This window comes from Rhinoderma darwinii, chromosome 2, assembly GCF_050947455.1.
Source record: "Rhinoderma darwinii isolate aRhiDar2 chromosome 2, aRhiDar2.hap1, whole genome shotgun sequence".
Lineage (NCBI taxonomy): Eukaryota > Metazoa > Chordata > Amphibia > Anura > Rhinodermatidae > Rhinoderma > Rhinoderma darwinii.
The window spans coordinates 318032974-318060920 of NC_134688.1; the positions used below are offsets into that span (position 1 = coordinate 318032974).

At 42.7% G+C, this 27947-nt stretch overlaps 1 protein-coding gene across 1 annotated transcript; it reads right to left on the minus strand.

Annotated features, from left to right (window-relative positions):
* Positions 1 to 11927: 11927 nt before the first annotated feature.
* On the minus strand, positions 11928 to 22166 carry LOC142741238 (gastricsin-like). Its single transcript, XM_075850641.1, has 9 exons — positions 22098 to 22166; positions 19989 to 20124; positions 19741 to 19858; positions 18255 to 18373; positions 13173 to 13372; positions 12973 to 13092; positions 12687 to 12834; positions 12270 to 12368; positions 11928 to 12177 (listed from the first exon to the last, which is right to left on the minus strand). Exons 1-9 carry the CDS (start codon positions 22151 to 22153, stop codon positions 12025 to 12027), a joined length of 1149 nt encoding a protein of 382 aa, XP_075706756.1. The 5' UTR covers positions 22154 to 22166; the 3' UTR covers positions 11928 to 12024.
* Between the last annotated feature and the right edge of the window lie 5781 nt (positions 22167 to 27947).

Consider the following 27947-nt stretch of genomic DNA (forward strand, 5'->3'; position numbering starts at 1 on the left):
ATTAAGTAGACCATTGGCCCTGGGCTGTTACCCAAACTTGGGCCGCCCTTCTCCACTGCCGCCCTGCCGCGCCGTAAATATTGTTAACACTACCTTTTTGTGCAAGCTTTAACAAATGGGTGTTACAATTCCCCTTGTCAAAGGGCTGTATCCCTACATACTGACAGTATCACACTGTGCAGGGACACATGCTCCTGACAAGGGGAATGGTAACACGCATTTTTCTTATTAGTCATGGACTGCACAAATACTTTTTGTGAAAGTATTTCCTATAATAAACATGTCAGGAGGTGACAGATTCTCTATAAATCTAGTGAATTACAGGTGATGACTTCTCAGATTCTAGTATTTTTTTTCCTCTTTTCTTCTTCATACGGTCCAGACTTCATTACGACTTCTCCCGGCCATGGCCCATTTCTGCAGAATTTGCCACTCAGATGTATTCGACTCCTCACTTGTCCAATATTTCCACACCTGTAAATGAAGATAAAATTATCATGGTGCCACACCCTATGCCCCTAAATATACAAGCACCATACACTGTGCCCCTGAACATAATGGTACCAAACTCTGTGCCCTGAATATAATAATAACAACCATACACTGTGTCCCTGAATAAAATAGTACCAAACACTGTGCCCCTGAATATAATTGTGTCACACACTGTAAAGTAAAGCACCACATGCACACAGCCCCCTGTAGACAGCGCCACACACTGCCCCTGTAGATAGTCACACACCGCCCCCTGTAAATCGCGCCACACATATCCCCCTGTAAATCACGCCACACACATCTCCCTGTAAATCGCGTCATACACATCTCCCTGTAGATAGCGCCACATTTCCCCTATAGATAGCGCCACACATAGCCCCCTGTAGATAGCGCCACACACATCCCCCTGTAGACAGCATCACACACAGCCCTACCTATAGATAGCGCCACACAACCCTCCAGTAGAGAGTCACACCCCCCCTGTGGATAGTGCCACATACATTGCCCTGTAGATAGTGCCACACATAGCCCCCTGTAGATAGTGCAACATAGCCCCCTGTGGATAGCGCCACACACAACCCCCTGCAGATCATGCCACACACCCACCCATGTAGGTAGCATCACACACAGCCCCCCTATAGATAGCGCCACACAGACCCCCTGGAAATAGCTCCACTCAGCCCTCCCCCTCTTGTAAATAGTGCCACACAGCCCCCCTTGTATATATAGTGCCACACAACCCCCCTTGTATATAGTGCCACACAGCCCCCTTTGTATATAGCGCCACAGAGCCCTCCTTTGTATATAGTGCCACACAGCCCCCCCTCTTGTAAATAGTGCTACACAGCCCCCTCTTGTAAGTAGTGCTATACAGGCCACCTTGCATATAGTGCCACACAGCCCCTCACTTGTAAAGAGTACCACACAGCCCCCCTCTTGTAAATAGTGCCACACAGCCCCTCTTGTATATAGTGCCACACAGCCTCACTTGTATATAGTGCCACACAGCCCCCTGGTAGGTAGTGCCACACAGTCACTTGTAGATAATGCCACACAGCTCCTTGTAGGTAGTGCCACACAGACTCCCTCTTGTAGATAGTGCCACAAAGCCCCCCTTGTATATAGTGCCATACAACCCCCCTTGCATATAGTGGCACATATCCCTGCTTTTTTTTTTTTTTATATATATATTGTAATGGCAGGAAGGAGGTGAAGGGAACAAGTGAGCCCTAATCTACCCACCGCCCTGTCCCTGCCTACTTGCAACGACCCGCCCTAGGCGACGGGGTACAACTTGGCGGCGGTCCCTACGCTGTCTAAGTGCAAGGGAGTACAAACAGGGAACACGCAAGGGAAGGGGCAGTAGCCCACGGAACGCCACGAGGAAATGGAGCGGTGAATGAGACAGTCAGGATCAGGATGTAGTGGAGTATACCAACGAGAGCACGGAGCAGGAAGCAAGCCAGGGGCAAAGCGAAGCAGGATAGCGGAACTGAAGCAAGGCAGAAGCACGGCAGAAGCAGGCTGGAGCAAGGCAGCAGTGGGGCCAGGAATCCAAGAAGAATAACAAGCACTGAGGAAGAGAACATGGCAGGTATAAAAGGACAGGGGGCGGAGCTAACTCCGACTGACCAGGCCGCGATAGGCTCTCCCACTCCTGAGCCTGCCACCCTGGTTGGTGGGAGCCGGTGTCAGTCTAAGAGGTCTGGCCTCAGGTGTCGACTGATTAATCCCGGGAGTATACACAGACGTAGTACCTGGCAGATCCTTTACAGTACTCCCCCTTTTATGAGGGGCCACCGGACCCTTACTAAGAGGACCCGGTTTAGTGGGGAAGAGTAGGTGGAACCTCCTGATCAATACCCCAGCATGAACATCACGAGCAGGTACCCAAGTCCTCTCCTCCGGCCCGTATCCTCTCCAATGGACCAGGTACTGGAGGGAGCCCTGGATCATCCTACTGTCCATAATCTTGGCCACATCGAATTCCACCCCCTCAGGGGTGAGAACGGGAACAGGAGGTTTCCTCGAGGGGGACCAGGACGGGGAGCAGCGTTTAAGGAGGGAGGCATGGAAGACGTCATGTATGCGAAAGGATGGGGGCAGCTCCAGACGGAAGGATACAGGGTTGAGGACTTCAATGATCTTATAAGGTCCAATAAATCGGGGAGCAAACTTCCTGGACGGGACCTTAAGGCGCAAGTTCCTGGACGACAACCAGACCAGATCCCCGACGACAAACCGTGGGTTAGCAGAACGTCTACTATCAGCCTGAATCTTTTGTACGCTCTGGGACGCCTCTAGGTTCTTCTGAACCTGGGCCCAGACTGTGCACAGTTCCCGATGAACGTCCTCTACTTCGGGATTATTGGAGCAACCAGGAGAAACGGAGGAGAACCTTGGGTTAAACCCGAAATTACAGAAAAACGGGGAGAGCCCTGACGAGTTACTGACCCGGTTATTCAGGGAAAATTCGGCGAGGGGAAGGAATGAGACCCAATCAAATTGACAGTCAGAGATGAAACACCTTAAATATTGTTCCAGGGATTGGTTAGTCCTTTCCGTTTGGCCATTAGTTTCGGGATGGAAGGCGGAGGAGAAGGACAGATCAATCTCCAACTTTTTACAGAAGGCTCTACAAAATAAGGAAACAAATTGTACCCCTCTGTCAGAAACGATATTGACTGGGGCCCCATGGAGACGCAGAATGTGTTTAACAAACAAAGAAGCTAACGTCTTGGCGTTAGGTAGTTTCTTAAGGGGCACAAAGTGGCACATCTTGCTGAAGCGGTCTACTACCACCCACACCACCGACTTGCCCTGAGATGGAGGCAAATTGGTGATAAAATCCATGGAGATATGGGTCCAAGGTCTCTGGGGAATGGCCAAGGAATGTAGTAAGCCCGCAGGTCGGGACCTAGGGGTCTTGGACCTAGCACAAACCTCACAAGCGGCGACGTAAGCCCTAACGTCTTTAGGCAACCCAGGCCACCAATAGTTTCTGGTAATGAGGTGTTTGGTACCCAAGATGCCAGGATGACCAGATAGTGCGGAGTCATGGTTTTCCCTGAGTACCCTTAGCCGGTATTGCAGGGGGACAAACAGTTTGTCCCCAGGGAGGTTCCCGGGAGCTGAACCTTGATCAGCCGCGATGTCAGAAGCTAAATCAGAATCAGTGGCAGAAACGATTATACCAGGGGGTAAAATACAAGCAGGATCCTTCACGGAAGGAGGATTGGCCATGAAACTACGTGACAGTGCATCAGCCTTAATATTTTTGGACCCAGCCCTATAGGTAACCAAGAAATTAAATCTGGTAAAGAATAGTGCCCAACGAGCTTGTCTAGGATTAAGCCTCCGGGCAGATTCTAGGAAAACCAGATTCTTGTGGTCAGTAAGGACCGTTACCTGGTGTCTGGCCCCCTCCAGGAAGTGACGCCACTCTTCAAAAGCCCATTTAATGGCTAAAAGTTTGTGGTTGCCAATATCATAGTTACTCTCCGTGGGCGAAAACTTCCTAGAGAAGTAAGCACAGGGGCGGAGATGGGTGAGGGAGCTGGTACCCTGGGACAAGACGGCCCCCACTCCCACCTCGGATGCGTCAACCTCCACAATAAATGGCTCCCTTTGGTTGGACTGAACCAGCACGGGGGCCGAGATAAAGCACTTCTTGAGGGTCTCAAAGGCCTGGACAGCCTCAGGGGGCCAATGGAGGACATCAGCACCCTTGCGAGTAAGGTCCGTAAGAGGCTTAGCGACGACCGAGAAGTTGGCAATAAATCTCCTGTAATAGTTAGCGAACCCCAAAAAACACTGTAGCGCCTTCAGGGATACAGGTTGGACCCATTCCGCCACAGCCTGAACCTTGGCAGGGTCCATGCGGAATTCATGAGGAGTGAGGATTTGACCTAAAAATGGTATCTCCTGTACCCCAAACACACATTTTTCGGTCTTCGCAAACAGATTATTTTCCCGGAGGACCTGGAGGACCTTCCTGACATGCTCCACGTGGGAGGACCAGTCCTTGGAAAACACCAGTATGTCATCAAGGTACACTACAAGAAAATTACCCAGGTAATCTCTCAGAATTTCATTAATAAAATTCTGGAAGACGGCAGGGGCATTACACAACCCAAAGGGCATGACCAGGTATTCGAAATGACCTTCGGGTGTGTTGAACGCAGTTTTCCACTCATCCCCCTCTTTGATGCGGATAAGGTTATATGCCCCCCGTAGATTGAACTTAGAAAACCATTGGGCCCCCTTGAACCTGATTAAAAAGATCCGGAATCAAAGGAAGGGGATACTGGTTCCTTACGGTGACCTTATTCAGGTTCCGATAATCAATGCACGGCCTAAGACCACCATCCTTCTTCCCCCGAAGAAGAAGCCAGCAACTACAGGAGAAGTCGAGGGGTGAATGAAACCCTTGGCCAGGCATTCTTGGATATACTCCCTCATAGCTTCACGTTCAGGACATGAAAGATTAAATATCCTACCCTTAGGAAGCTTGGCAGCAGGCACCAAATCGATGGCGCAATCGTAATCTCTATGAGGGGGCAACACCTCGGAGGCCTCCTTAGAAAACACATCAGCGAAGTCCTGAACAAACTCAGGAAGCGTGTTTACCTCCTCCCGGGGAGAAATAGAGTTAACCGAAAGACATGACATCAGGCATTCACTACCCCATTTGGTGAGATCCCCAGTATTCCAATCAAACGTGGGATTATGCAGCTGCAACCAGGGAAGACCTAATACCAGATCGGACGATAATCCCTGCATCACCAGTACAGAGCACTGCTCCAAATGCATGGAGCCAACAAGGAGTTCAAAAACAGGAGTATGCTGAGTAAAATAACCATTAGCAAGAGGAGTGGAGTCGATACCCACTACCGGGATAGGATAAGGCAAATCAATAAAAGGCATTTTTAGAGACATAGCAAATTCCACAGACATGATATTAGCAGATGAGCCAGAATCCACGAAGGCACTGCCAGTGGCAGACCGGCCAGCAAACGAGACCTGAAAGGGAAGCAAAATTTTATTGCGTTTCATATTAACGGGAAATACCTGTGCGGCCAAGTGACCTCCCCGATGATCACTTAGGCGCGGAAGTTTTCCGGCTGTTTATTCTTGCGCCTGGGACAGGTGTTAAGTAGATGCTTGTCGTCCCCACAATAGAAGCAGAGACCATTCTTCCTGCGAAACTCTCTACGTTGTCGAGGGGACATGGAGGCCCCGAGTTGCATAGGTACCTCCGCGTCCTCCGTGGAAGAGCGAGGAGACGGGACCTCGGGGGGAATCGCAGGGAAGTCAGAGGGGAACACATTGAAACGTTCAAGCTGACGTTCCCTGAGACGTCGGTCAAGTCGTACTGCTAGGGCCATAACCTGGTCTAGGGAGTCAGAAGAGGGGTAGCTAACCAGCAGATCCTTCAGGGCATCAGATAATCCTAACCTAAACTGGCACCTTAGGGCCGGGTCGTTCCACCGAGAAGCTACGCACCACTTTCTAAAATCAGAACAGTATTCTTCAACAGGTCTCCTACCCTGACGTAAGGTCACCAGCTGACTCTCGGCTAAGGCAGTCCTGTCAGTCTCGTCGTAAATGAGTCCGAGGGCAGAGAAAAAACAATCAACGGAGGAAAGTTCAGGGGCGTCAGGAGCCAAGGAGAAGGCCCATTCTTGGGGCCCTTCCTGGAGTTGGGATATAATGATACCCACCCGCTGGTTCTCGGAACCTGAGGAGTGAGGTTTTAGGCGGAAATAAAGTCTGCAACTCTCCCGGAAGGAGAGAAAAGTCTTACGGTCCCCTGAGAACCGGTCAGGTAACTTGAGGTCGGGTTCTAGAGGTGAGGTGAGGGGTACTACTAAGGCAGCGTCACCCTGGTTGACCCTCTGAGCCAGGGCCTGGAGCTGTAGGGAGAGGCCCTGCATCTGCTGGGTCAGGGTCTCAAGGGGGTCCATGATAGCGTCAGCGTAGGAGAAATGGTAGACTAGGTATGGGCTTGTTATTATGTAATGGCAGGAAGGAGGTGAAGGGAACAAGTGAGCCCTAATCTACCCACCGCCCTGTCCCTGCCTACTTGCAACGACCCACCCTAGGCGACGGGGTACAACTTGGCGGCGGTCCCTACACTGTCTAAGTGCAAGGGAGTACAAACAGGGAACACGCAAGGGAAGGGGCAGTAGCCCACGGAACACCACGAGGAAACGGAGCGGTGAATGAGACAGTCAGGATCAGGATGTAGTGGAGTATACCAACGAGAGCACGGAGCAGGAAGCAAGCCAGGGGCAAAGCGAAGCAGGATAGCGGAACTGAAGCAAGGCAGAAGCACGGCAGAAGCAGGCTGGAGCAAGGCAGCAGTGGGGCCAGGAATCCAAGAAGAATAACAAGCACTGAGGAAGAGAACACGGCAGGTATAAAAGGACAGGGGGCGGAGCTAACTCCGACTGACCAGGCCGCGATAGGCTCTCCCACTCCTGAGCCTGCCACCCTGGTTGGTGGGAGCCGGTGTCAGTCTAAGAGGTCTGGCCTCAGGTGTCGACTGATTAATCCCGGGAGTATACACAGATGTAGTACCTGGCAGATCCTTTACATATATATTGCCACACAGCCTCCCCTATTGTAAATAGTGCCACACAGCCCCCCTTGTATATAGTGCCACACAGCCCCCCTATTGTAAATAGTGCCCTACAGCCCCCCTCTTGTAAATAGTGTCACACAGCCCCCCTTGTATAAAGTGCCACATGCCTCCCTTGTATATAGTGCCACAAAGCCCCCTTGTATAAAGTGCCACACAGCCACCCCTTGTGCATAGTGCCACACAGCCCCCTCTTGTAAATTCTGCCACAAAGCCCCCCTTGTATATAGTGCCACACAGCTCCCTTGTATATAGTGCCACCCAGCCCCCCTTGTATATAGTGCCACCCAGCCTCCCTTGTATATAGTGCCATACAGCCCCCTTTTATGTAGTGCCATCCAGACCCCTTCTATATAGTGACACCCAGCCCCCCTTGTATATAGTGCCACACAGCCTCCCCTCTTGTAAATAGTGCCAGACAGCCCCTCTTGTATATAGTGATACACAGCCCCCCTTATATATAGTGCCACACAGCTCACCCTTGTATATAGTGCTACACAGCTCCCCCTTGTGTATAGTGCCACACAGCCCCCCTTGTATATAGTGCCACAAAGCGCCCCCTTGAATATAGGGCCACCCAGCCTCACTTGTATATAGTGCCACCTTTGTATATAGTGCTACCCAGCCCCTTTCATATAGTGCCACACAGCCCCCTTGTATATAGTACCACACAGCCCCCCTTGTATATAGTGCCACACAGCCCCCCTTGCATATCGTGCCGCCCTGCCCCTCTTGTATAAAGTGCCACACAGCCCCCCTTGTATATAGCGCCACACAGCCCCCCTTGTATATAATGCCTTGCAGCCTCCCTTGTATATAGTGCCACATAGCCCCCTCCTCTTGTATATAGTGCCACACAGCCGCCCTCTCCTTGTATATAGTGCTACACAGCAACCCCCCTCCCCTGGTATATAGTGCTACACAGCAATCCGCCCGCCCCTTGTATATAGTGCCACACAGCCACCCCTCCCCTTATATATAGTGCCACACATCCCCCTCCCCTTGTATATAGTGCTACACAGCAATCCCCCAACCCTTTCGATATAGTGCCCCCCTCCCCTTGTATAAGCAATCCCCCCTCCCCTTGTATACAGTGCTACACTGCCTCCGGGCGGGACACATGCGCAAACCAGCGTGATGCGGTGACCTATCACGGCGGCCTGTGCAGGGAGTCTTCCCAGTGTCTTATAGGCTGCAGGCCTAACTTGGCCATTTGTATTCATTTGTATCTGCATCCTGAGGACGCAGATACAAGTGAATGTGGCTGTCGCTAGCACCGGGGCCCTGTCAAGTGCTGTCGACGCCACCGGGCATGAGGTGACCCGTGCATTGGGCCCCCTGCAAACTGCCCTAACGATGATCTGCCATTGGCCAGTGATCACATGATGTGGGTCCCATGACTGTCTATTCAGTTATCTTATGGGTGCATTTTTATTGACAAATCTGTGGGTTATACCTTTTTTATATTTTTAGATAGAGACAACTGTACTGATATAAGAAAGTTTTGTGAGCAGAATTTTAAATACATGTATATTAGAAATCTGTATGATTTCCTATTCTATAAATAAATTACTAGAAAAAATAAAAAAGTGGAACACCCCTTTAATGTATCCTGATAATTTATAGGTGTTCTCTGTGTTTAGGTAGATATGCTTCGAGATAGACATGTATTAAGTATTACTGGAATGTTCTGCTCTTTCAAATAGTTATTCTTTTTATTTTTAATGTGAATTGTAATAGTATTAGTAATTGCAATATTTAGGCGTTTTCACAGAGTATTGCCGTGATCAAGGTCCTGGAAGGACTGAAACATTGGCAGCCTTTCACTACTGTGGCATTTCTAATTCTAAGTTCCATATATATTGAAGAGTACCAATATCTTGAATAAGTTTATCCACCAACAAAAATTCTCCCTTGCATTAAAGAGGATTGCTGTGGTTTTTCTAGTCTACATATATGATGAACAGAGTTCCTACCATGTGGCACCATTATAGTACAATCTGGAGTGCTGACAATAAATTTAATTTTGTGTATTTAGTAATAGTCTTGTTCAACATTCATTTGGGGGTTACTAGAGAAATCCCACGTTACACACTCTTTTGGAAAGGTTTTTCACAAATTTTGTATTATGTGGGAATTTGTGCCCATACAGCCAAAAGGGCATTTGTGAGGTCAGACACCGATGTTGGACGAGAAGGTCTAGGTTTCAATTAGTGGAATAAATAAAGTTAAAAAACAAGGATATCTGGGCGCTGCTGGATGAAGAACATAGACTGAAATTAATTTCATAGGGCTATGTGTTTCAACACCGAACAGGTGTCTTCCTGAGGCAAGTGCTAGATTTTATGCACAACCAGCCAAGGAGGAGCTGCAATTGGTCCTAAACTGCTCAAAGCTAGTGTACAGAGTTGTGCCGGTTATTAGCACATCTCGCCCAGGTGAGCAGTTATATCTTCCTCTGTCCATTCTCAACATAGCAAAAGATTTCTTCACTATGGAGCGCCGTGTTTTTATTTCTTAAAGGGGTTGCCAGGAATAATTTTTATTTTGACTTAATTTCCCATTTACAAACATTTTTTTAATAGACTACGTGTTTCACTGTCCCAGCATTCCTGTGTTTTTTTAATGCGGTGACGTGACCACACCTGCTGTGAATTTTTTACTTTCTGTGATGTTCCGTGCTTCTGCCCAGGTAGCACTTTTTGGCTGAGCCAAGGCATGGCTCGTCATCAATTATGTGTAGAGGCAGTGGGTCGGTGGATATTCCCTGAGCTCTTCAAAGCTCCACCTCTGGTCCCACTGCCTGGGGATTACAGACTTAGTTCGAGGAACGTTGTGTCCTAGTATAAAAGGGGTTTTACCATGAAAAGACATTTATGACATATCCACAGGATATGTCATAAATGTCAGATAGATGCGGGTCGCCTATATGCCTGCATCGCTGGAGGACAGTGTGAAAATCGGGACAGGTGAGTATATAGTGTTTTTATTTTTAAGGCACTGTGTGTGGCACTATCTACATCTACAGAGGAACAGTGTATATGGCACTATCTCTGTACTTAGCTGTATTGGTTCTGAATATATGTCCTGAGCTTAGTTTTGGTACTTTATATATGTACAGAGCTTTGTTCTGGTGCTGTATATATGTACAGAGCTTGTTCTGGTGCTGTGTATATATATATATATACTGGGATTGATTCTGGTGCTGTATATATGTACTGAGCATGGTTCTGGTGCTGTATGTATGTACTAAGCTGGATTCTGGTGCTGTATTTATATACTGGGCTTGGTTCTATTACTGTATTTGTGTACTGAGCTTGGTTCTGGCGCTGTATTTATGTACTGAGCTTATTTCTGGTACTGTATACATGTACTGAGCTTGGTTCTTCTGCTGTATTTATGTATTGATCTTTGTTCTGGTGCTGCATATATGTACTGAGGCTGGTTCTGGTGCTATATATATGTACTGAGGTTGGTTCTAGTTCTGTATTTAGGTAATTATCTTGGTTCTGGTGCTGTATATATGTCTTGATCTTCTATTAGTGTGGGAACCCACTCTAACAGTTTGCTGAACCCGTCTATTTGTGTTTGCCCCGCCTACAACATGAGGCCACTTTTAGCTTTTCTTCCAGGGCCACTTTAGGTTCCCAAGCCGCCCCTGCTTATAGTTGACCAGGGCAGATCTAACAGATAACAAATTTCACAAAGTAACATTCTATAACAATGCCATGTTCATAGTCACTGAGCTCTTCAGTACAACTCATACTACTAAACATGTTTGTCTATGAATATTGCATGACTGTGTGCTTGATTTTATGAACCTGTGTGGCTGAAACACCTGACTTAGTTAATTAGGTAGGGTGTCCACATACTTTTGGCCATATAGTGTACATTCTCATTTGTCCATTTTATTCAGATGTTAATACAGTTTGAAACTGGAACACGTTATTTGTAATAGAAGTCTTTATTTCCTCTCCAACTGGGCTAGATGTTCTGATCAGATATTTAATGGTGGTTAAACACCAATAACCCTTTTCTGCCACTAAACTCATATCTACTTCCTCAAGCTTGGACTACTTGATACACTCATATACTTTAACAGTCCAATTCAGTAGTATAGTCCTTATTTGCAGCAATGTCCCCATGGGCCTCTACCCACTATAGCCTCAATTTCTTGTTCTTAGCAGGCAGAAGAGGAATTTAGTGTGGTCTTCTGCTGTTGTTGCACCTCTACTTCAAGGTTTGATATGATGTGCATGTTTATTTGAGTTATTGTGATGGTTCTTTCAGCTTGAACATTCTCTTAGTAAGTGATAATTTTTCCCCACATAACCAGCACTCGCTTATAGTTTTCTTTTTTTGTTTACCATTCTATCTAAAACAATTTCTGGCATACTGAATCCACCTTGTCTGGCACAAACAATCATTCCAAAGTCAAAGTAAATCAGAAAATATCACTTGCCCATTCTGGTGATTGATCTGAATAGATGAACCACATACTGTGTTTGTAGGTTTTTATGTATTGTGTTGCTGCAACATAAGTTGATCAGATATTTATATGGACAAGGAAGAGTACAGATGTACTATTAAATGTGTCTCTGCACAACGGAATCATTTTAATGCATTATTCCACCCTTTTATGGTACCGTTGACACAACAGATATTCTTTGTCTGAGTTTTAAGTTGCATCATAAAAATAACCTTATGGTTTAATTCTATCTACTGATATGAAAACCATAAAACTACACACTAGACACAATAAATTGATTACACAACTTTTATTAATGGCACATCAAACGACTCGGACATATACCAATTCTGCATACTGATTTTTACTTTGGTAGTACTAAGTGATACAATCACACTGATGACCATTTAGATCAGCATGTCTATGCCGCACTAGCAAAACCAACTTGATTGTTGCCCAAATCATACACAGAGTAGTAAGACCTGAGGAAGACATCACCAAGGATCCATAATGGTTGTCCACTCTGAGAAGGCAGGTAAGTTGGCATAATACCAATGGTGCAGTATCCATTGCTCTAAATATGAAAGCACAATAAAATGTAATATTAATAATACTATTTGATTTGTGGCACATAATAAAAAATTGTCTTTTAAGAAAGAATTCTACCTGAAGAACATAGGCAGATGGTGGAAGTGGAAATGAAACTCCACTAATGGTAAAGCTAATTGTGGGGAGACCCTGAATGTTACTACAGCTCACAGCATACTGCAAGAAGAAATAAAAATATTAATACAATTTAAGGTGATCAAGTTAAAATAAAATATCTACACACATAATGAAAACAGTTATATGATCTCTGTGAGGAGAAAAAATGTGTATGTGAGTGCATTTGGAACCAAAAATGCATATTGTAGAATGGTAGAAATTGCTTTTTGTTAAATAACAGTAAGTAGACATTGCTTATCTAATGTTTTGCATCCCACATTTCATTCTTAGATAGATATACAGAAAAATAAAATTTTTAGCATTCCAATGACTACCTTCTGTTCAGACTATTCAGCATATCCAGCTAATATAACTTACCTGTCCATTCTGATCTTCTTGTGCCCCAATGTATTGCATGAGGGTGGAGAAGACTCCTTGAGGAGCAGTCAGCAAAGAAGTTCCAGTGTCTACGATACCCTGGCATCCTTGGCTACACCAACCAGAAGCTTGTCCATTGATGGAGAACCTAAAGAAGATAGATATATTTAGCTACTGAATCAGTAACAATGTTAACATTAAAATGGTTTGCAACAATGTGTAGTATTGGAAAGTGTGGAGAACACATTTTTTTTTTTCAAATCTATTTCAAAACTTGAGTAACTACCCTTGTATTCCAATTTGCCAGTATGTTTGAGATGTGACAGGAGTCCAATAGATTTGTCCTGAGTAGTAGTTTTGATCAACTCCTCCAAAAGCTACTTCTCCACCGTTCTGAGAGTTCTCTCTGCAAGATGATGCAAATGAATTTATGTTCAGGTTACGTGTTATAACATAGAGTAACTAAACAAGAAACTACAATCTTACCCACTAAGGTAGAAACCAAACATAGGTTGATCAATGAGATTCTGTTGGATCATTCCCTGCATCACAGTGGTAGCTCCTCCCTCGGCAATAGATGGATAAGCCAAACCCAGGATGCCATCAAACTGAGCGTAGACAAAGTTGGTTCCAGGTTCAGTCTCACTCAAGCCAAACTCTTGCTGGGAAATAGCTATATTTTGGATCTATGAAAAAGCAAATTATTTGAGATGAGAATATGTATTAACCATTACCAGGACATTTGTAGTTTAAGCATAACTCTGTTAAGGAAAACTAAGCTGAAACTTAACATTTATGTTTGAAGTGTATAGAAATTTGTAGGCTCATAAAGAGGGGGTCTTATTGCACTACCTGACAGCAACAGACATTTATCCACAGCTGGGACGGTAGTATCACAGGTTGATTTTGCCACTGATTTAGTATCACTACCTGCAGTATAAAGCCTTTCCATCCCTAATGCGTACTACATTTATTCTTTTCGGAGAATGAGAATTCTAAAAATGGGTACACGTATCTGCTGTCACCAATGATTGTAATTGAGGGATTGGCTACAGGCCACCAATCTATTTAGGAAGTGTCCCATGGATAGCAAAGAAAAAGGACAATGGTGGTAGTAAAAGGGTAGACGAAGACCAAGCCTATACCAGCTATTGGTAGTGACGACATGGTCTGCAGTCCGAATTTTTAATGAATTGTGGAAAAACCTCCATAACCACTACTAGAATCTATATATATATATATAGTTGAATTAACAACTGTTCGCTGTTTTTTTGTAACTGGGATAATGGCCAGCAAGATTGGAGGTTTTCTTCAGTGCACAGTTTGCCATATGTATGCATGACTGGAGCCTGAGTTCCAGGGTGAATTTCTCTGTGGCAGATCGGAGCATGTTAGTCACCTGGAAGCTCGCATTAGAGATCTCGAGGAGAAAAATGCAACACTGAGGGCGATAGACAATCTTGAGCAAAGCATGCTGCTCACGGAGCATGCAGTTAGTGGTTTAGAACTGGAGGGTGAAGACATAGGTTAGCAGGATCAGGCCAGTAGCTGGGTTGATGTAGTTAGGGGCAGTAGAAAGGGGTCCAAGAAAAGGAAGGCCAATCCTGTTTCTGACATTCGAAGCAAAATTGCCAAGTTGAGTGATGATGCGAGGGTGTCAGTCTCAGAAATGGCAGCACTAGTGGATACTGATCTCCCTAACAGCTGGGAGAACAGCCCAGCTAGTAGTCGGCGGGATGGTAATGCAGGTAAGCCAAGACAATTAATTGTCGTAGGGGATTCTATAATCAGGAAGACGGATAGAATAATTTGTCGCCAAGACCACGTCAACCGAATGGTTTGCGGTCTCCCTGGTGACAGGGTTCGGCATGTGGTACAACGGGTGGACAAATTGCTGGGAGGGGCTGGTGATGATCCAGCTGTTGTGGTCCAGGTCGGTACCAGTGACAGAATAAATGGTAGGTGGAGGAGCCTTAAGAATAATTTAGAAGAACTAGGCTACAAGCTGAAGGGAAGGACCTCCAAGGTTGTATTCTCAGGAATACTGCCTGTGCCATGCACATCACAGGAAAGACAGCGGGAGCTCAGGGAGTTAAATGCATGGCTTAAGTCTTGGTGTAGAGGAGAAGGCTTTGGGTTCCTAGAGCACTGGGCTGACTTTTCATTGGGGTGCAAACTGTATTCTGAAGATGATTTGCACCTAAATGGAAGGGGGTCCGCTGTGCTGGGGGAGAGAATTCTATCTGGGGTGGTGGAGTATTTAAGCTAGGGCTGAGGAGGGAGGTCAAAGTAGAAAAAAAAGGGATAGTCAGGTTAGAGAGGGGTCAGACTATATTGGTGGGGGGAGAAACAATGTGGGGAGAGGACTAGACAACAGGATAAGGAGATCCTTTTGTTAGAAAACAGCAGTGTAAATAAAAAAGCACAAATAATGTCAAATCACATTTCTGATAATAAAAAGGCAAGTTAAAGTGTATGTTCACAAATGCCAGAAGTCTAGCAAGCAAAATGGGGGAGCTGGAGGCCTTGGTACTGGAAGAAAATATAGATATAGTTGGTGTTGCTGAAACATGGCTGGACTCTTCACATGACTGGGCTGTAAATCTACAGGGTTTTACACTGTTTCGGAAAGACAGGACAAATAGGAAAGGCGGTGGTGTATGTCTGTATGTGAGAAGTGATATGAAGGCGAGTGTGAAAGAGACAATAGTGGATGAATACTGTGAGGAGGTGGAAACCTTGTGGGTGGAACTAGAAAGGGAGGTAAACACTGAAAAAATTACTTTTGGTGTAATCTATAGACCCCCCAATATAACTGAGGAGATGGAAGGTCAGCTATATAAACAGATGGAGCGGGCTGCACAGGCGGGTACTGTAGTGATAATGGGAGATTTTAATTTTCTGGATATTAATTGGTGTCATGGTTCGGCTTTAACTGCAAAGGGGAGACATTTCCTCAACCTGTTGCAGGAAAATTTTATGGGCCAGTTTCTGGAAGACACGACTAGAGGTGAAGCTCTGTTGGATCTGGTCATTTCTAATAATGCAGATCTTGTTGGGAATGTCAATGTTCGTGAAAACCTTGGTAACAGTGATCACAATATAGTTACATTTTACCTATACTGTAAAAAACAAACGCAGGCTGGGAGGGCAAAAACATTTAATTTTAAGAAAGCCAATTTCCCTAGGATGAGGGCTGCAATTCAGGATATAGACTGGGAAGAACCAATGTCAAATAATGGGACAAATGATAAATGGGAGATTTTCAAATCTACTTTGGGTAATTATAGTGCAAAATTTATTCCTATAGGTAAGAAGTATAAACGACTAAAATTAAATCCCACATGGCTTAAACCTTCTGTGAAAGGGGCAATACATGACAAAAAAAGGGCATTTCAAAAATACAAATCTGAGGGTACATCTGCAGCCTTTGTAAAATATAAAGAGCTTAATAAAATCTGTAAAAATGTAATAAAATTAGAAAAAATACAAAATGAAAGGCAGGTGGCCAAGGATAGTAAAACAAATCCCAAAAAATTCTTCAAGTATATAAATGCTAAAAAGCCAAGGTCTGAACATGTAGGACCCCTAGATAGTGGTAATGGGGAGTTGGTCACAGGGGATCAAGAGAAGGCAGAGTCACTAAATGGGTTCTTTAGCTCTGTATATACAACTGAAGAAAGAGCAGCTGATGTAGCCGGTGACAGTGCTATTAATATATCAGTTGATATACTGAATTGGATGAATGTAGATATGGTCCAAGCTAAATTAAATAAAATAAATGTGCACAAGGCCCCGGGACCAGATGGGTTAAACCCTAGAATTCTTAAAGAGCTTAGTTCAGTTATTTCTGTCCTCCTTTTCATAATATTCAGAGAATCTCTAGTGACTGGTATAGTGCCAAGGGACTGGCGCAGGGCAAATGTGGTGCCTATTTTCAAAAAAGGCTCTAGGTCTTCCCCGGGTAATAATAGACCAGTAAGCTTAACATCCATCGTGGGGAAAATGTTTGAGGGGCTATTGAGGGACTATATACAGGATTATGTGACAAAAAATAGTATTATAAGTGACAGCCAGCACGGTTTTACTAAGGACAGAAGTTGTCAAACTAACCTAATCTGTTTTTATGAAGAGGTGAGCAGAAGCCTAGACAGAGGGGCCGCTGTGCATATTGTGTTTTTGGACTTTGCAAAGGCATTTGACACTGTCCCCCATAGACGCCTAATGGGTAAATTAAGGACTATAGGTTTAGAAAATATAGTTTGTAATTGGATTGAGAATTGGCTCAAGGACCGTATCCAGAGAGTTGTGGTCAATGATTCCTACTCTGAATGGTCCCCGGTAATAAATGGTGTACCCCAGGGTTCTGTGCTGGGACCACTATTATTCAACTTATTTTTATTAATGATATAGAGGATGGGATTAATAGCACTATTTCTATTTTTGCAGATGACACCAAGCTATGTAATATAGTTCAGTCTATGGAAGATGTTCGTGAATTGCAAGCAGATTTAAACAAACTAAGTGTTTGGGCATCCAGTTGGCAAATGAAGTTTAATGTAGATAAATGTAAAGTTATGCATCTGGGTACCAACAATCTGCATGCATCATATGTTCTAGGGGGAGCTACACTGGCGGATTCACTTGTTGAGAAGGATCTGGGTGTACTTGTAAATCATAAACTAAATAACAGCATGCAGTGTCAATCAGCTTCTTCAAAGGCCAGCAGGATATTGTCGTGTATTAAAAGAGGAATGGACTCGCGGGACAGGGATGTAATATTACCACTTTACAAAGCATTAGTGAGGCCCCATCTAGAATATGCAGTTCAGTTCTGGGCTCCAGTTTATAGAAAGGATGCCCTGGAGTTGGAAAAAATACAAAGAAGAGCAATGAAGCTAATTAGGGGCATGAAGAATCTAAGTTATGAGGAAAGATTAAAAGAATTAAACCTATTTAGCCTTGAAAAAAGATGACTAAGGGGGGACATGATTAATTTATATAAATATATTAATGGCACATACAAAAAATATGGTGAAATCCTGTTCCATGTAAAACCCCCTCAAAAAACAAGGGGGCACTCCCTCCGTCTGGAGAAAAAAAGGTTCAACCTGCAGAGGCGACAAGCCTTCTTTACTGTAAGAACTGTGAATCTATGGAATAGCCTACCGCAGGAGCTGGTCACAGCAGGGACAGTAGATGGCTTTAAAAAATGGTTAGATAATCTCCTAGAACCAAAAAGTATTAGCTCCTATGTGTAGAAATTTTTCCCTTCCCTTTTACCGTCCCTTGGTTGAACTTGATGGACATGTGTCTTTTTTCAGCCGTACTAACTATGTAACTATGTGTATATATATATATATATATATATATATATATATATACATACATGCTTGAAAAAGGTCCCATAGTAGGACAGAAACGTTGCGGCTGTGTTGGCTGAATAAACCACTCTTTTGATTACTCCGGTGTGCTGTGGGATTTCTTCTATATATATACATATATATACATACATACATACATATTATTTTTTGCTACTGTTAGAATTTGAATGGAAGCATGACATACATTGACAGTGTCATATCCCAGGATTCCTGTCAAGCTTCCAGTCCCATACTGAAGAGAGAATTGCTGGTTGTTTGAAGTATAGGAGGAAGACTGACTTGGGTTAAACAAAGGGTGATTGGCTGGGAAAATAAATACACATATTAGTAAACTAACATTCTTTAAAAAAAAAATATTAAAAAAGAACAATGATTCGTCTAGATGAACAATGTTTATCATGGTGCCAAATCAGCATGCTTACCAGTTATAATCCACAATATAATATTTCCTTTATAAATCATTATATTGCATGTTTCTCTGATATACTAGAGATTAATTTAGAGTGCATATAGCTGATAACTACACATCTTTCTAAACACCAGGATAAAACAATGACCTATGTAACCTATAAGTCAACAAATGCTTTGGTGTTTCATTTTAATATTCTGTGGACCAATACCTGTCCAATACTGTCATGTGTATTAACTATTTGTGACTATTAGTTATTAGAACAATAACGTTCCTAACTGATATTCTATAAAGTATTTTAAATAAATCGCAGAGAGAATGGGATTAGATGTGCTTAAAATCACAGAAAATAGTCATGCTCAGTGATACAAGGACAGGTTCCTAACGGGATGCAGAAAGGGCATAATGTTATATGAGGGCGTAGGCACAGGTGCAAAGTACTGATGAACAGCCACTCACACACCTACTATTCACGAGGGGAGTGGCTGCTTAGTATTATAATTGCACACGGGTTGCGAACGTGCGTGTTTTGACCAAAATACCTAATAATACCTGATATTTATTCATTTTGCAGGATGCAGTCCGGCCTTGTGATGTTAAGAGAGATGGAGTATCAGTTCTAAGTGGGGTGAACTTCTTAGTTGGGCAGCCCATCTAATCTAATAGTATAGGCACGATCAATAGGCTGTAAGCCAGCCTGGTGTACTACACGTATCCGTGTGACTGGCTCTTTATAGAAGCCTTATGTGTGTCCATGCTCTTTTCCCTGCATTGACTATAGATCTTGGAGACAGATGAGAGCACCCTCAGATGGCTGCTCATATGTATTTTCCATGTCAGGGAGAACAAGAGAAATGCACAGAGTGCAAGCAGGAAAAGGTGAGTGCTAATTGTGTAATGTGTGGCTGGCACTGTAATAGGGCACACTCTGTGGCTGGCACTAATAGAGGATACTGCGGCTAACACTGTTATGTATGGCACTGTGAATGGCACCTTAGAATAAAGTTAAGTTGTATGAGTTCTACTTAAAGCAAATTAAATGAGCAATCCAGGCACATTTTTAGTGTGTTATACCTAGTACATGCCTGACTGGTATTCTCTCTGTGGCCCTCTTTGAGACCTATGTCATGCACCAACCCCTCAGGCCTTGCACTAGGCATAACAGAGTGTGTTAATTTTACCCAGAGAGATCATTTTTTGTTCTTTGCTGCCATTAATAGACAATGACAACATTGATTTAAATCAATCTATAGTTACTTACTGCATGCCTGGCTTTGACAGTAGGTTGAAGCTACCCACAAGTTAGAAGATCCAGTATCAAACAGAACCAAGAAGTTCTGGGGTGGTGTGCCAATGCTAATTTCTCCATAGTATGACATCTATCCAGAACGAGAAAACAAAAATATTGAGTAATACTATTTGTTCTATAACTACTATATCGCTCCGTGAAAACCTACAGCCAAGTTAGTTTTCTAATCTGTTAACTAATGTTAGATCATTACTACTCACATCCATATAGTTTTCCAAAGGTTCATAAGCAGTGGCAAACTGGTTGTAATACTTTGTAGCGGGGTCAACCTTTGGGGCTTTGATGCCATGTTCACTCATCACCTCTCTCATGGATTTGAACCTCTTCAGGGGGACTCTGAAAAGAAAATCTCAGAGTTATTATAGGAGAAATCTTCACAAGAATCTATATTGATATGTATTTCTTAGGATTGATAAACAACATACAGCGTTTTCATACTACAGATGTAGCATTCCTTGTCTTGACTCTGTTTAATGCTGCAGCGTGAAAACTTATAACTTAAGCCATTGAAAAAGTCAAGTTAAAGTTTGTTGCCATAGTGTATTTAACACGTCAAGAGTCAAAGTAAAGAATGCTACATCTGTGATATCTCTTTTCACACTAGACGTTTTAAGCACAGAAGGTATTAGATGATCTATTGATGTAATGTAGAAAAAATAAATTTATTGGGAGAAATATATAAAACTCAGGGATCAGTTGTCAATTCCTGGCAATTCAAGTATGACTTCAATTAACCCCAATACTTTATTGTCAATTATTTACAGGGTCCAGTAAGCTGAGAAAATAATGTATTTCCAAGGTTAAATGGGTTATCACTTGAATATAACCCCTTTTTAAATTGAAGGCAACTATCTGATATTGCAGAGGATGGCTGCGGCCAGCTATATAGGGGAAATGGCCAAGCATTTGATAAATGGACAGGCAGGATCCAGTAGAGCAAGAGTGGCTTTACTAAGGGTTGTATTCCAGATACAACACTTTTGAAGAGTCAAAAATAGATTTTTTGTAATTTTTTTTTACCCTACTTAGACATTATTTTGTTAGTGACAACTGGCTCTCTAGTGTAGAACCTTGCCAAACAAATCACAAAATCTTGACTTATTTGACTCCTGTGAGAATGTGTGACATGGTGGGGGTGGGAATTGGGGTGATTTGCAATCACATCTTAATTTTCAAGTTTTGAGTTCGGTTACAGGGCAATCCGTGTGCTTATGCCTGGAAGAGGGGTACAAAAACAGCTCTCACTTTGGAGGACTCAATAGAATGGGATTGAGTTGTCATGCCAAACAAAGCCCATGAACAGGAATGGTGCTAGAAAAACTGACCTATTTTATCTCATTCAACACCTTTATTATTCTTATAAAACCATAAGGTGTGAACTTCAATATCTAAGGAAATTAAGCTACAATACATGTAAAAGCTTGTAACGCTAGTTCTGCCTATGTGTCATGTCATAAATTTTTGCTGCTTACGAAATTTCTTTGACAATTTCTTGCCAATCATTTCCTTTACCCACAAATGTCCATATCTCATTAAAAACAACTTTATATTAGGGCTACGGAGTCTTTTTGTAGCATGACTTTTTCTTATTTTAACTATCGAGTTACAGCTGCAGGAATGCAATTTGAAAAGTGGCCATGTAGTTTTAGCCTCAATAGGACATTAAGCTTTAAAAGTGAAAAAGTGAGATTTAAAGAGTTCTAGAAACTATATAATTGTAATGATCAAGCCTAAAAAAAACAAAAGCTTCAAAAAAAATCAATATGTACATACAAATTTAGCTTAATAGCCCTATAGCTTGTATACTTACTATATACACTTACAATATGTGTTATTATGGCTGCATGGTAAATAAATGGGTTTGAAATAATTTAGCCCTTAACTAACAGATTCAATATTGGGTAGAGTGAAAAAGTTCTGAGAAAACATCATCTATGAAATATATTTTTTATTTATCCATTTAAATTGGAGCAATGTGTCTTTTTTTGGGCCATGCAGTTAATAGTATAGGTCCAATCAAAAGAAAGATGTATATGACTGTAATTTCTCAGTTACACAATCTGTCCATTTGTAAAAACTAAGAAAGGTCACACATTCCAGTAAAGATACATTTGTGTCAGGAATTGTGACACGAGAGCCTCAATGTGTCTGACTGATCAACATGCGGCTCTAATGAAAAGGAAAAGCTCTATTTCCTATGGAATCTTGTCTGTTTTGAGTCGTGTCGTTTTATAATTACTCTATGTACAGAACAATAAGAAGATGATAGAACTATAAAACGATTACAATAATAAACAATGTTTACTTACTTAACAATCCCCTCTGAGAGCTGAAGACAAATGAGAGCAAGAATTAAACACTTCATGTTGATGGCTAACCTTCTACTTGTGTGTAGACCTATACACCTACCTCTGTTTTATATACTCCGAGAACTTTTACTATCTTATTGATATAAAGTGTTATCAAAATGTCAATGTCATTACATTTCCCTTATAAGTGATTTGAGGCTCTTAATTTTTTTTATATCCATTAAAGTTAGATTACAAATTCATTCAGGTTTATATAAATAAAAATAGAGTTCTCTCCTTAAAACCTTAAACCCTTCCCGCCGCAGCCACTTTTGACCTTCCTGACAGAGCCTTATTTTTAAAATCTGACGTGTCAATTTATGTGGTAATAACTTTGAATGCTTTTACCTATCCAAGCGATTCTGAGATTGTTTTCTCATGACTCATTGGACCTTGAGTTAGTGGTAGAATTTGGTCGATACATTCAGTATTTAATTGTGAAAAACACCAAAATTTAGCAAAACAATTACAAAATTTGCATTTTTATAAATTTAAATGTATCTGCTTGTAACACAGAATATTCCACACAAAATAGTTGCTAATTAACATTTTCCATATGTCTACATAATGTTGGCATTGTTTTTTAAGCATCCTTTTATTTTTCTAGGACGTTACAAGGCTTAGAACTTTAACAGAAATTTCTCACATTTTCAAGAAAACTTCAAAAGGCTATTTTTATGGGGACCAGTTCAGATGTGAAGTGGCTTTGAGGGGCCTATACAATACAAACCCCCATAAATCACCACATTTTAAAAACTGCACCCCTCAAAGTATTCAAAACAACATTTAGAAAGTTTCTTAACCCTTTAGGCGTTTCACAAGAATTAAAGTAATGTAGAGGTGAAATTTACAAATGTTATTTTTTTTTTGCAGAAATTAATATTTAATAAAAAAAAATCTGTAACAGAAGGTTTTACTAGAGAAACGCACTTAAATATTTATTGCCCAGATTCTGTAGTTTTTAGAAATATCCCACATGTGGCCCTAGTGTGCTAATGGACTGAAACACAGGCCTCAGAAGCAAAGGAGCAACTAGAGGATTTTGGGGCCTTCTTTTTATTAGAATACATGTTAGTCACCATGTCAGGTTTGAATAGGTCTTGTGATGCCAAAACAAAGAAAATACCCCAAAAAATACCCCATTCTGGAAACAACACCCCACAAGGAATTCATCTAGGAGTGTAGTGAGCATTTTGACCCCACAGGTGTTTTATAGATTTCAGACGTGAAAATGAAATCCACAAGGAATAAAGAAGAAAAAGCCCGCTAACATTTTTAAAGCAACTTCTCTGGAGTACAGAAATACCCCATATGTGGTCATAAACGGCTGTTTTGGCACACAGCAGGGCTCAGAAGAGAAGGAGCGCCGCCTGGCTTTTGGAGTACAGATTTTGCTGGATTTGGTATCTTGGCACCATGTTGTTTTTGCAAAACCCCTAAGCTACTAGTACAGTGGAAACTACCCAAAAGTGACTCAATTTACGAAACTACACCCCTAGGAATAAATCTAGGGGTGTAGTAAGCATTTGACCCCACAGGTGTTTCATAGATGTGATTAGAATTGGACAGTGAAAATAAAAAAATCCTTTTTACTCAATAAGACGTAGCTTTAGCTCAAAATTTAAGAACCCCAACATTTGTAAAGCAATTTCTCCCGAGTACGGCAATACCCCATATGTGGTCATAAACTGCTGTTTGGGGATACGGCAGGGCTCAGAAGGGAAGGAGCGCCATTTGGCTTTTAGAGTTCAGATTTTGTTGGATTGGTTTTTGGACGCTATGTCGCATTTGCAAAGCCCCTGTGGATCCAAAACAGTGGAAACCCCATTGAACCCCATTTTGGAAACTACACCCCTCAAGGTATTAACCTAGGGGTCTAGTGAGCATGTTAACCCCGCAGGTGTTTTGCAGAAATTAGTGTGCACTCGATGTTGCAGAGTGAAAATTAGAATTTTTCAGATATGCCAGTATGTGGTGCACAGCTTGTGCCACTGTAGAAAGACAGCTCTCTAACTATTACGCTGTGTTTCCCGGTTTTAGAAACACCCTACATGTGGCCCTAATCTTTTGCCTGGACTTTCAATCGGGCCCAGGAGTGAAAGAGTACCATGCGAAATTGAGGCCTAATTTGGCAATTTACAAAATTGCAGGGTTCTGATGGGAAATAATAAAAGAAACCCCTGAGAAGTGACCCCATTTTGGAAACTCCAACCCTCAAGGCATTTATTAAGCGGTGTAGTGAGCATTTTCACCCCACAGGTCTTTTCCATAAGTCAATGCGCTACGGATAGTGCAAAGTAAAAATTTAATTTTTTTTTCTAGATCTGTCATTTCATTGGCAAATATGTCATGCCCTGCTTGTGCCACTTGAGGCACACATCCCAAGAATTGTTGAAAGGGTTCTCCCAGGCATGGTGATGACATATATGTGAAAGTAAACAGCTGTTTTGGCACACTTTAGTGCTCAGACGAGAGGAAGCGCCATTTGGCTTTTGGAGCGTGGATTTGTTTGGAGTTTTACTGGTATTTCAGTTTATAATGTGGGGGTATATGTAAGCTGGGCAGAGTATATTAGGGGCATAGTCATGTGATATAATATAGGGTTAAAAAAAAAACAATAAATAATCCATAGATGTGTGTTACGCTCTGAAGCAATCCTTTCTGCACTGGCCAGTGTCGCACTGATAAATGATGTTGTTTCTTATCTCCCTTTTGGTCCACACTCGGCACCTTTACAGTTTGGGGAATTTTGGTGGGAAAGTGTTGACCTGGTATAATACGATACCCTCTCTTCCAGTAGATATGTTTGGGCTCTACCCTTCCTGGTTCCCTAATTTTAGGGCCTTGATAAATCGCGTCTTGAAAACAGAAGAAATGTTCCCCTCGGGCCTGCACAACTGCATATTCTTTCTTTTGTCATAGACGCAGTGGCATGAAGGCTGTTTTCTTGTGGGACGAGCTGTAGTTGTTATTGGTACCACTTTGGGATATATGTGACTTTTTGATCACTTTTTATCCCATGTTTTGGGAGGCAAGGTGAACAAAAAACAGCAATTCTGGCATATTTTTTTAGTTTTTTTTATACAGAGTTCACCATGCATTATAAATTACATGGTAACTTTACTCTGCGGGTCAGTACGATTATGGCGATATCAAATTATAGCGCTTTTTTATGTTTTGCAACTTTTTGCACATTCAAATTACTTTTGTAAAAAGAATGTATTTTTTATTTTGCCATGTTGTGAGAACCATAATTTTTAAATTTTCATCGTCGACGGAGCTGTATGAAGGCTTGCTTTTTGAGAGACGAGCTATCGTTTTTATTGGTACCATTTTTGGTTGCATGTGACTTTTTGATCACTTTTTATTCCAATTTTTGTAGGGCAAAGTGACCAAAAAACTGAAATTCTGGCATTGTTTTTACGGGGGTTTTTTTACGCTGTTCACCGCGTGGAATAAATAAGATTAAACTTTTATAGTTCAGGCCGTTACGGTCGCGGCGATACCAAATGTGTATGGTTTATTTCTGTTTTTTCACTAATTTTTATTAATTGTTTTTTCTAATACATTGCACTATGTATGTAGTGCAATGTAGTCGATCTGTCAGTCGTTCACTGACAGCAAGCTGATTAGGCTTCGTCTCCAGGTGGAGCCTAATCAGCTTCCGTAATGGCAGATTGTAGGAGTCGGCAGCCCTGCGATCGCATGGCAGGGCTGCCAATCTACTACCAATATCTAAGATGCACCGATCGCTGCACCTAAGGGGTTAATGGCAGGGATCAGAGCTAACTCCGGTTCCTACCGTTACAGGTGGATCTCAACTGTAATATACAGCTGACATCCAACGCTCTATGATGCAGGCTCAGTTCCTGAGCCGTCGCCATCTTCCCATCGGCTACGGATGCCTTTCAGGCCCCGCATCCGGGCGGGCCTGGAAGGCTTCAGTACTAGGCAGTCCGGGAGACCAGTATTAGGCCTCCAATTGCCATTGCAGCCACCGGCACCCCGGCAATTTCAGTGCTGGGGTGCCGATTACCTGCAAACCACTTAAATGCAGCGATCGCTTTTGACCGCTGCATTTAAGGGATTAATGGCGTGGATCTAAGCTAACATTGGTCCCTGCCATTACAGTGGGATACAATTTGGCTAAATAGATCAAAGTCCAGAGCATTAACCGGTCACTGCCTGCTCCATGTTTTCGTTCACTGTAATTGACATCAGCACCAAAATCAGTTAATGTGTATAACGTACAAATGTGAGCACCATACTTTCCATTGCCCACCCACGGTAATGGAGGGGGGGCTAGACATCTTGGCTGTATGGGGCCCAGAAATACCTGATGGCGGCCCTGAATGCACAGAACAGCATGAGAATGAGTTAGGAGCTTTATTTGGAATGGCTATTGACTTTACCTTCAGCTCACCGAGATCTGAAGGTCACCAAGTTTCTGCTCATTGTTGCATCTCATATTTCTTTTGTATTCCACAGTGATTGAATCATTCTCAATCATTGTGGACTGGAAAATTTAAATTAACACTAGCTTTTCAAACAACTTATGCTGATCTAATAGTATTGAAAAATTAATATTGCCCTTACAGAATAAAATTAAAACAGATCTGAATCCTGAACTCCTGGCTAAATTTGAACAAGAGTTGAGCACCGAGTATATTAAATGGGAGAATGACATCAAAGAATTTAAATCTAAAAAATTCCAACGTGACTTGTTGGATTTCCAAGAACAGAGGGTATATAAATGGCAACGGAGGGGTCCCTCTATGTTGACACGCTCCGAGTCTGTGTCATCATTTGAGAGTACGACCTCTGGGGCATCACATGGGAGTGTCCCTATGAGAACTATGAGATATGAGAAAAGACAGACCCCAACCAAAAGAAAATTTAATTCTGTGGAGGAAAACATGGGAGGCGAGATGAAGGTAATTAACCTCTCTGACCGAGTATTAACTCCGTGTCAAATCTCTGTGCTTTCCTTGGGCTTAACTTTCTGTCCTGTATCAGGATTTGATGATTTCACAGCCATTAAGGATGTTTTCCTGTTTGCACGCAAATTAATATATAAGAAATATTTTTCTAAAAATGATCCTCATAACTTGTTTACAGCACAGGAGGAATTGGAAGCGGTCCGGGCGTTAGAATCCCTTCTTCAGGAGCAGGAGGTGAGCACTGGCAAATTCCCAACAACTATTCGCCCCCGGTCTACCACATTTCCATCCTTGTCTCTTAACCCATCAGTTGACATGTTTGTTAAAATGGTCACCGATGAATTGCGCAAACTTCCACAGCAGCGGAGCCATGATAATCTATCGTGGGCCCAACGCAAGGCGCTTTTTGAACTAAAAGAGATGAAGGGTGTGGTATTCAAACCAGCAGACAAGGGTGGAAATGTGGTGATTTGGCCGGTGGAGATGTATGAATTGGAGGCATACAGACAATTGCGTGATGCTAGATGCTATAAACGCCTGACCTCCAACCCTACTGAAGGTTTTAAGGAACAGTTGGATAAAATGCTTGCGGATGCATTGGTGGACAATATTATCACTAAAAAAGTTCTGGATGGGCTTATTGTGAAATTTCCCATCACCCCTACACTATACTTGTTGCCCAAAGTGCATAAAGACCAAAAGAGACCTCCCGGTCGACCAATTGTGTCTGGCTGTGGTAGTTTATGTGAATCGGCATGCCGTTTTTTAGACTTATCTCCGTCCATGTGTGGAGGGACTCCAATCATACATCAAGGATTCTACGGATGTGCTGAAACGCCTTGATGGTGTAACAATGGAGCAGGATATGTTT

Coding starts and splice junctions, on each gene's coding strand:
- LOC142741238 (XM_075850641.1), bottom strand. CDS start 22,153: ATGAAGTGTTTAATTCTTGCTCTCATTTGTCTTCAGCTCTCAGAGGGG. Junction 20,125..22,097: donor CTCTCAGAGGGGATTGTTAA/GTAAGTAAACAT, acceptor TTTTCTTTTCAG/AGTCCCCCTGAAGAGGTTCA. Junction 13,373..18,254: donor TGGGATATGACACTGTCAAT/GTATGTCATGCT, acceptor GCTTTTTCATAG/ATCCAAAATATAGCTATTTC.